The sequence below is a fragment of the Delphinus delphis genome, chromosome 21, assembly GCF_949987515.2.
Source record: "Delphinus delphis chromosome 21, mDelDel1.2, whole genome shotgun sequence".
Taxonomy (NCBI): domain Eukaryota; kingdom Metazoa; phylum Chordata; class Mammalia; order Artiodactyla; family Delphinidae; genus Delphinus; species Delphinus delphis.
In genome coordinates this window covers 18747190-18757769 of record NC_082703.1, presented here as the reverse complement: position 1 = coordinate 18757769, position 10580 = coordinate 18747190, and the positions used below count along the sequence as shown (strand labels likewise).

The following is a 10580-nucleotide window of genomic DNA, read 5'->3' as shown; positions in this document are numbered from 1 at the left end:
TAAAGAAAGTTGAGCAAGAAACATGCCAATCTAATTCTGAATAAATATGAGAATGTTCTGTATGTAGTATATAAGACAGATGTAACTAAAAAATAGAAGAGCATGGCCACTATAAGAAAAATGTCTCAAGTTTAATAAATCTTCTCTCTGGTTGGTTGATACGTCATTATTTTTCATATCTTGATTTTTTTAAAAACTGAAGTATAGTTGATTTACAATGTTTTAGTTTCTGGTGTATAGCAAAGTGATTCAGTTATACATATATATATATTCTTTTTCATATTCTTTTGCATTATAGTTTATTACAGGATACTGAATATAGTTCCCTGTGCTATACAGTAGGACCTTGTTATTTTTCTATTTTATATATAGTAGTTTGTATTGAGGGTTTTTTTTTTTTTACACATTTCAAATAGTCAAATAAGCCACAATTCTGGAATAAATTCTAAAGCGTAAATGAGTATGTCAACTTAAATGAAAATGCAATTCAGGGCTGTATGCAGGATATACATTTATTAACAGTGAAAAAGCATTTACCCAAAGTGAATGTTACAAAATACAAAGAGTACCTGCTGCACAGTCTGGCGAGCTCACTCTTTTAGGCATTATTTCAACCTGCGAGGTTTCTCTCTCACTCATTTTGACCTTTTCTTCCTCTTTTATCTCTAACCAAATTTTTAACTTAAAAATGAAGACAAACAGTAATATTCAATGCCTAACCCTTTAGCAACAGTTACCAGGGAAAAACATATTAAACAAGTTATCTGCTCTCAAGTCCTAGGTATTTTAAAACTAAATTATCTACTATAATAGAAAAAAACAGACCATATTACAACAGCTATAACATAAGTCAAATAAGCAAGTTTGATAAGGTTCACAGATACTACAGTAATAACTAAGGTATAAGTACAACGCTTCCACTGTATCGATCTTTAAAATGCATGCAGAGAGAGAGACAGACAGTCTTAATATGTAAGGCTTGGCTTGAGTATCAAAATGAAGTTTCTGTACAGAGTCTAGAAAACAAATACAGAACTTAAGTATACATATAATGTAACTTATGTTTCAATTTCCCTGAAGTCAAGCCAATTGAATAAGAATTCCTGTTTCTGGGATGATAGTTTTCTGAATAACTTTTACTAATTCAGAAAGTTGGAGATATATGTCTCACATAATTTAAGTTATGGAGCAATACAGTCAATGCCCTCATAGGGAAATCCTCATTTAATACTCCCTGACTGGACATTATACTTTTACACTGAGGTATCAGGCAAGAATTTCAAAGGAATACCAACCAAATTCTTTTCTTATGGGATACTTCAGTTAATTGTTGACAAATTTAAAAGACTATTTGGAACAATTCTTCATATTTTATTCAAGAAAGAATCTGTAAAGATGACTTAATTGTTAACTGGCTATGTGAAGCCTTACTGGGTATGTGGCAAGTCTGGGATCTAAAGCTACACCACCTTTAAAAGCTGATTTACTTCATGACAAAGAGGTCATGTAGATTTCCGTTACTCAAAACTTCCTCTGCGAACCTGCTTCTCTCTCACTGCATACAGAAGCAACTGCTATGCTTTGGCTAAACTATCATCTCAAAAGGCAAGGTTGTCCGAAGGCATATAGAACTTTAATGTGCTGGTACATAAATTTAGTTCTATTAATCTCTACTTTAAAGATCTTGGTTTTCCTTTTAAAATTAATCACAACGTTACTTTACTTGGCTGTGCAGAAATACTAATTATAGAAAACTTTTTTTTTTTTACTTTTAGACTGAGGCAACACAGATATGAATTGAAATTCTAGAAAATATTTATCTAATAGATAATTATGTAAGTTCTACGTACTAAGGACAAGTGTTCTAAACTTATTATCCAATTTGAATAGAATATTAATATATATTCTACAATAACCTGGAAACCTTTATAACCTGCCCTATTCTTGCACAGGAATAAGACATGCAAGTATCTAAAAGAACATTAGACCCAATAGCAGCAACACTGGCATTATTTGGAAGCCTGGCCTAAAGGCTGGGCTTTACAATAAATAGTATATTTCTCTAACTCTTGACCATTGCTCTTTGAATAGCCTAATTATACAGAACAGTGACTTGCTGTATAGAATTCAACATAATTTCCAAAAAAGATAGTTTACAGGTTAAGTCCAAACTTTATTTAAAACTACATTTTAAATTTAACGTTCCCAAACATCACAATGGGGAAAAAAAATCAAGACCAAAAAAAATGACAGAAAGAAAAAGAAAAAAAACCCACAGTGTATCAAGGCTTGAATCTGTCCAGAATTCAGTTTTTGATGTTTTAAACTGCCATGGGCAGAAATTAGCACACCTACCAAAAATGCAGTGTCAAACTAATTTACATTTTTTACAGATCAAAACAGATGTTTATTTAGTGCCATTTCCATATATGCATTGACTATGTAAAGAGAGAGTTAGATGAGCCTCTGAAGACATCTCATGTACTTTGGGCTCCCACTGTTTCTGAAAAACAGAATCATAGTTAATGCCTTATAAATTACTTACTAAGTTAAGATCTTACAGAATTTAGTTTAATACTGCTCTCTTCCATTAAAACTTTCACTTCTAATATGAAGTTATTACAAAAGAAACTTAGTTTGCTACAATAATTCCCTGATAACACACAGCAAGAGTTTAAAAGGCACAGGTAAGGGTTTCCATTTTAAGACGGCAGACTAAGCAGATACTTCCTCTCTCTCCAAAAGAAAGCCCCACTAGAAAAAAAAAGATATAAAAATGAATAAACCCAGACCAACAGAAGAAGACTGGCTGTGAGAGAACAGAGGATGGCGAACCACAAGTTCCCAGGATGCTCAAAGGAGACGGAGGCACAGAGAAGAGGGGAGGAAGCTGCAGCCTAGACACACTAGGACAGGCGGCAGTGCAGAGGGTACCAACTGAGTCCTAACAGGCAGAAATGGGCTGAAGAGTGAGGAATTAACTGAAGGTTTGACATTTGGTTTGCACTTCTCTTCACCCTATTTCTTAAAAAAAAAAACAAAAAATCTTATATGAGTTTAATCAACTGATGAATTGATGAACAAAAAGAAATCTTTGAACTTGATGCAAGAAATGTGCTCCTCTGAGTGGCCCTTGGGTTGTGCTATTAGACCCATAAAGAAGGAAATCTGGGACTATCACTTGGCTCTGCAACAAACCATATTTATATAGAATCATCTTCAGGAAATTATAGAAGATTCAATTATTATAGTTACAAAAACAGAATGTAAGTGTGTTTACTTTAATAATGTTAATAACGTAAGAATATGAGTAAAACTGAACAGAGAAGGCAGAAGGAAAAGGGGAGGAGCAAGTAGTTGGGTAATGACCAAAGTTGATGGAACTAGAAAATGTATATATTTATAAGAACAAAGGTAACAGGAAAACCAAAAATATAAACACTGAAAGAAGAAGAGGTAGGTCTAAATACTTTCCGTTTGGGAGACAGGAAAATTATCTAGTTTTTAAAATTAAGAAAAATTATAAGAATAGTATTCAGAGATCTAGAGGGTCTCCTCCAAAAGAACTGAAAACCAATAATTAAAAGAAACGGGCTCTTGCCAATCATCACTAACTGCTTTATACCTTTCTTTCTTAAGCCATGTGCATATATTACTTTGTTAAAACTAAAAACAGGGGCTTCCCTGGTGGCGCAGTGGTTGGGAGTCCGCCTGCCGATGCAGGGGACACGGGTTCGTGCCCCGATCCGGGAGGATCCCACATGCCGCGAAGCGGCTGGGCCCGTGAGCCATGGCCGCTGAGCCTGCGTGTCCAGAGCCTGTGCTCCGCGGCAGGAGAGGCCACAACAGTGAGAGGCCCGCATACTGCAAAAAGAACCCAAAAAAACCCTAAAAACAGAAAAAAATTATCTGATAATACTATTTTATAAATTGGGCAGCTGAACGAATTTTTATAGAACTACGCTTCCTTTCTAATATTTATCTTAGATATTCCAGGTACTAGTAGCACATTTAAAAAACAAAACAAAATGACAGTATCAAGATTCAGTAGCTTTTCAATATGATATGGTTAAAAATGATAACTCTTACCAGGTTCTTTTAGTGTCTGAGAATTCCCAGCTAGTTCTTCAGTCTGCATTTCACGTAATATTTCACCAGATAAATGGTTTTTCTGTTCTTCTTCTACCATTTTCTTCCTTAGATCTGCCTTTAGAATGAAAATTAAAAATACAAAATCATTTTTCACCTTAACAATATTTGTTATATAAAGACAACTTTAATTAAAGAGAGCAAAATACCTCTGAATATATTGTCAGTTTAAGTGGTAAATCTTCAACTTTCACAAAGTCTTCTTCATCAGATTTTTGACTTATGTTACCAGATTCTGCTTCCTATAAGATTAACAAATTATATTTAATGACGGCAATCCACTCTATCTCTGGATCTAAACCAAAGTAATCCATGCCAGGAGATAAAGCGGATTCTTACATGTGTATATATGTCAGTAATTCTATCATATTTGCTTTTCTTCTATATTCAGCTCAGTGAATAGAACAGAAATCTAGAGTTCACGAGAAGAGCTACACACTTGCAACTATGGGCACACAGTCAAGCTTTTCTGTCCCCATTTTATAAAATGAAGAGCCAGTTCACACAGGTTAGAGGAAAAAATAGTAATAGTAATACTGAGGGCTAAAATAATTAGAACTACTCTTATTACTTGATATGTTTATAGAATGCATCAGAACTGTATCCAGCAGAATGTAAGTAAACATTTATAGTCTGTCTTCCTTCCTTCCTTCCTTTTTTCTTTCTCTCCCTCTTCCTGTCCCTCTCCCTCTCCCTCTCTCTCTTTCTGGCTGTCTTGGGTCTTCATTGCTGCGCGCAGGCTTTCTCTAGTTGCGGTGAGTGGGGGCTTCGTTGCGGTGTGCAGGCTTCTCATTGTGGTGGCTTCTCTTGTTGCAGAGCATGGGCTCTAGGTGCATGGGCTCAGTAGTTGTGGCTCGTGGGTACTAGAGCACAGGCTCAGTAGTTGTGGCACATGGGCTTAGTTGCTCCGCAGCCCGTGGGATCTTCCCAGACCAGGGCTCGAACCCGTGTACCCTGCATGGGCAGGCGGATTCTTAACCACTGTGCCACCAGCGAAGCCCCTACAGACTTTCAGTATCAACTCCAGAGGTTCAAACAGAAAGATGAGGTATGAACTTAGTAACTCACAAAAGTTACTAAAAAACACCTCACACTGTTTTCCTGAAAACTGAAGTCTTTTATTCTCCTAGTTCTTTGATTTTTAATAGTATCATCATTCTACCAATTACCCAGTAGAAACCTTAGGTTTTTCTTTTTCTTGAAACATTTCTCACCCATGTCTCTCTATTCAGCTCATTTTGTATTTATATGATAATGGAGGCTCCTAACACAGCTTCCTTGACAACACTTCTTACATAGTCATCGGATTCATCTTCAAAAACAGTGACTTTGACCATTTCACTTTCTTGCACAAAGACCTTCAGTAGTGTTCCCTGCCTAAAATTCAAATTCAAGACCCTCTAAGATCTAATTTCAAGTTAATTTTGATTGAATGCCTCCTACAGTAATTCTATGCACTCATCAAATGATAACAAGAACAAATCTAGTAACTTTCAGTTTTAAATGCAAAATTTTACAGGTAGTGAAGCAAATAAAACAATTAAGAGAGTACTCTTTCTACGAATGTTTTGAAGTATTATAAGCCCCCTTGCTGAGAAGCTGTGAAATCATAAGTATATCTTTGGGCAGAAAACTGATGTTAATTAAAAAATATGTGAAACACATTCTTTAGACCTAAAGGTACATTATTACAAATCCCTTCATTTTTACTGACAAGAAAAAGTAAAGTATATATAACATATACAGCCCAAGGATCCACCAAAAAAAACCTATTTGCTATAAAATTAAATTGAAACAAATGTCCAGAGTAAAACTAAACTCAGCTACTTACATCATAAATGCAGATTTGCTAGCTTACTTTTCTGTCATTCCCTATACAGAGCTAGGGACTCTAGTGCTGTCAAACTGCTTTATTTCCCATCCCAAATGTAAACTTTCAGGGTTATCAAAGATTATGAAGTGTACCAAACTGTTGAGAAGTCAAGCGTGGATGGCGTAAGAGATGATTCACATATCACTACCCCTTTAGATCTGAACTTGAACTCCCTCAAGGTTTCCATATAAAACTCATCTCTTTGCTTCTCAAAACTATGAAAAGTGGAATTTTAGGTTTTGAGATGGTCATCTTAATTCACTATCACTCTTCTGTTCAAGTTTAAAATAAATCTGAGTAAGAAATAAAAATGTTCCGACAGTTTCTAAACCTAAACACAAAGCAGGGTTGTGTTTATATACTAGAAATGTTAACCTGAAAATGAAAAAATATGCACAGAAATGAAATGCAAATGATACATACATAGTCATTCACTAACACTGGAGATTCAGTATCAGGACTTCCAGCCAAAGAGCTTTCAGGAGTTTCCTGGGCAGATTTAACTTCTTTGACTCTAGGCACCAAGGTTTCAATTTCAGTTAAAGGTAAGGGCAAAGCGTTAGGCTGATTAGATGAATCGATGGTAGTAAGAGCGTCCTTTTGGACAGTGCTGTTTAAAGGTTGCTCATTTTCCAAGATATTGAGGTAACAGGGCTTCACAGGAGTGCTATCTTGGTCATCTGTCATCAAAAGAAAGTCTTAACATTAGTGTAATACAACTGTCATTAAATTTACTATTATACCAAATAAAGACTAAACAGTATAAATGAGAGTAATCAAGACATTTAAGACCCAAAAGAAAAGGCAACTAGAAATTATCCTTATCAATGGTTCCCAAATTTATTTGACCAGATTCATCTGGGGATGCTTTAAATATTAGATACCTGAAATGCACCTGATTTCTAATGAAATAGGATTTTCAGGAGTCAGGCCCAGGAATGGGTATTTTTTAATTTAATTTAATTTTTTAAATTTAATTTTTAAAATTTAACTTAATTTTTAAAAATCCCCCACATTGGTATCTAAAGATACATTCCTTACAAAATTTTTTTCTGTGTTTAAATATTTGTCAACTATTCTTTAACAGCTGTTGGCAGAAACAAAGCCCTCGTGTTTTCTACAAAGGATTTATGGAGAAAAAAAAAGACATACATCAGGTCCAAAACACCTTTGAACTTCTAATGGAAGTTCAAAGAATTTAGACTTTTTTGTTTTTAAGCACATAAAGGGCACTTCAGATAATCTTAACATTGAAACTTATTTAGATTTCTTACCTTTACTAGTAGTGGGTTCTTGTTCCGATGGGACATTTTTGCTTTCCGCTGATTTTTCAAAATCATGCTGTGGAACCTGGAAGGAAGAAGCGATGTCTTAATAGTAGGGCCTAAATATATGGTCACTATACAAGAGATGCTTGGTAAGTGTGGTATGTCCACCCTGAGACCTCAGACAGGGGAATTTTAAAACACCTCCTAAAAGTGTTTCAGGGAGGAGGCGGTGGCTGCAGTTCCAAGGCAGCTCAGTACAAGGGCTCCTCTTCTTAGCCTCACAGTAACACAAGGAACTGAATGTTATGGACTCCACTAGTTTTCATTGTTTTTTTTCAGACCAGACTCTATCTTAAACTAAAAGACACCTATTTATATGCAGATGTTAAGTGAAAGGAAGAGGAAATGACGAGGAGGAGAGAAAGATGAACAGAGCTAAGTGCCTTCTGCAGGAGGACAGAAAACTGAAGACTCACCTCATAACTGGGTGTACCAGATTCTAGGAAGGAAGGAGTACAGTAGTGGGGTGGGAGCTGGTGACAAGGGGACGGTGCTGGTGGTTGTTTGAAGCTGTTTAAGAAATATGTGGACGTTTAGATTCCCTCTCCCAGGCTCAACAGAAAATGCGAGATTATGTTTTGGAGAAAATGAACTACTGAGCCTCAGACCAGGGGCCACCAGGAAAGGGGTAGGCTGCAGAAAGCACAAGTGAAGACAGGATAAAGTGTCACACTGAAACAGAAAGATCTAGTGCAAGTCTGTATAGAGGTGGGACCCTCAGCCCTAATCCTACACCTAACTGCAGAACACCAACAGCCAAGGAGGCAGAAGGATACCGGAGGACCCTCCCTACTTTGGAGAAACTAAACCACCCCAGAGAAAAGACCAATAGGAATTAACATTTGAGATTTTCTGTCAAAAAGCTATACACTCAGCTACCCTATGGTGAAGCCCAAAAGAACCCCAACTGGCTTTTTGATGTATTATTCTTTAATATAAGCACCAAAGGTACAGTGGATATTTAAAGAAAGCCTCTAGGTGGGTAAGAGAAAATATTGCTTCGATGAGGTAATAGGGTGCTATAAAAAAGTAACAATCAGGAAAAAAGTACTTAGAAATTAAAAATGTAACAGTTGAAATAAAAATAATTTCACATAGGTATTAAGGTCAAAGAAATCTCCCAAAAAGTAAAAGAGAAAGAGCAATGAGACAATAAAAGAGAGGAAAAAATTAGATCAACCCATGAGAGCTAATAACGTTTGATAACATTTATTCCAGAAGAAAAGAAGAGAAAATGGTAAGGAAGAAATAAAGGAAATAAAAGAAAATTGACCAAACCTGAAGAACATGCTATATTGAAAAGACAACTGAGTACCTAGTGTAGTGAATGAAAAAAGACCTGCAACGATGTATATCACTGTAAAGTTTCAGAACTCTGGTGGGGGGATGGAGGGAAAGCTTCTAGAGCTAGAAAGAAAAAAAGATATATACAAAGAATCAGAATAAAGAAAGGCAATGGCAACACTGAAAACTAGAAGACAAGGACAGTGCCTTCAAAGACCTGAGGGAAAATGATTTTCAACACTGAAGCATTAAGTTTTCTTAGACAATATAAAGTCTCAAAATATTCTTTGCACTCTTTCTTAGAGAGCTACTGGAGGATGTGCTCCACCAAAATGAGGTAATAAACCAAGGAAGAGAAAGGCAAGATTTGATTCCAGAAACTGAGATCTAATAGAGAACAACAAAGGGCATTCCCAGGCTGGTAGCTATTTAAAGGTCTAAAGAAGAGCCAAACCCAGAATGGAGCAGGAAAGGAGAATGCTCCAGGAAGGACAAAACTGACTAACTGGTTCATGTTGAAAATTCTACTGAGAGGTTTATAAAACTATTGATGGGCATAGCAAAGACTTGGGTTTGTGATGAAAGAAAAGAGAGTAAATAAAAATATTGAGACAATTATTAAATTCAGGTGAAAAAATGTATAAGACTTAGCAATAAATAATATTTGCTTAGCTCAACAGTCAGTAATATTTACATATTTTGGTTAAATCTAAATATTTGGTTAAATACAGATTTAACCAAAAGGTATAATTAAATGAGGTGGACAGGATTAATATAATTAAATGAGGAGCCGTAAGTGACCTAAAAATCTTCACCTGCTATAATAGAAGTCAGTAGGTAATGCCTAATACATAAATGAATAAATGCACACACATATTATTCAGATGTAAGGAGGTAAACAGCAGAAGAAATCATAAAAAATTTTGCCTCTGGGGCAGGATGAGGTGAAGGCAGGAAAGGAAATGATTTTATTTTGTTACATACCACTTCCACGTATAACTAGAAAAAATAAAACTTAAAAATCCAGATCTTCTGAAGTAATCACATAGTTTTTTAGGACTTGTTATCAAAAAAACATTTTTTTTGAAGTGCTTTAAATGTAAACATTGCTAAATACAAAAATAATAATAGTGTTTAGGATTTCAATAAGAATATTAAAGTAGTTTGTATTCATGAAAATGAGACTGGTGAAGTTGTAAATTTTAACATCTGTAAAAAGAATCAGCTTTTTAGTAGTTACAGTAAGACTGGTGGAGGGTGTGTTAGTCTGCACTGGAATACCTGATCGTCGTGTTCATTTTCTTCTGTAGTTTCAGTGTTAGCCTGCAGTGAAGTCTGGACATCTACAGGTCCCTCTTCAAATTCTTCTATTTCTTCATCTTCATTCTCATCTTCTCCACTTCCATAATTAGTCAAAGCCTGAGTTTCAGCTTTGGACAAATCTAAGTTGATTAATAACACAATTTTTAGTAAAATTTCAGCTCTTAATAATAGCTACCATTTATTGCATTCCTGCATTGCTCAAGTGCTTTACATACAGTATCTGAAATCTTCAAAACAGTAAGTACTAGAAAACTGTGGTGTAGAAAGGACAGGTAATTTAGTCAGGGTCACACGGAAATTCAAATTCAGAGTTGTTTGACACCTAATTCTATAATCATTCCACTCCACCAAACTGTTTCAATAAGTGATCTATAAAGAACTAATGTATAAACCTAGTCTAGAGCCTTCAGACTTACTAATAGACACTGGACATTCTTCACTTTCTTCATCTTCCTCTTGATCAGAGACATCAGAGCTCACATTTTTGGGACCGTCACCATCATAAACCTCAGATGTTTGAGTCTGTGTAACTGTTTCAGTCTCATCCTTGTCCTAGCCACAAATAAATTTGAGTAATTAATTCCTTAAAGTACATTTTTCAAAGGTATATAGTACGTCTATCA

At 35.4% G+C, this 10580-nt stretch overlaps 1 protein-coding gene across 23 annotated transcripts in view; it reads right to left on the bottom strand.

The window, feature by feature from the left end:
- Positions 1-375: 375 nt before the first annotated feature.
- The window catches only part of PCM1 (pericentriolar material 1), a 95567-nt gene continuing 85362 nt past the window's right edge, over positions 376-10580 (bottom strand). For all 23 annotated transcript variants that reach the window (XM_060001171.1, XM_060001169.1, XM_060001175.1 and 20 more), the window contains 7 exons: positions 10374-10509; positions 9916-10076; positions 7297-7372; positions 6446-6702; positions 4299-4391; positions 4090-4207; positions 376-2503 (listed from right to left, as the gene is read on the bottom strand). In XM_060001171.1, coding sequence (XP_059857154.1) covers positions 2478-2503; positions 4090-4207; positions 4299-4391; positions 6446-6702; positions 7297-7372; positions 9916-10076; positions 10374-10509 — 867 coding nt within the window. In that variant the 3' untranslated portion in view covers positions 376-2477. The remainder of the gene's footprint in view (positions 2504-4089; positions 4208-4298; positions 4392-6445; positions 6703-7296; positions 7373-9915; positions 10077-10373; positions 10510-10580) is intronic.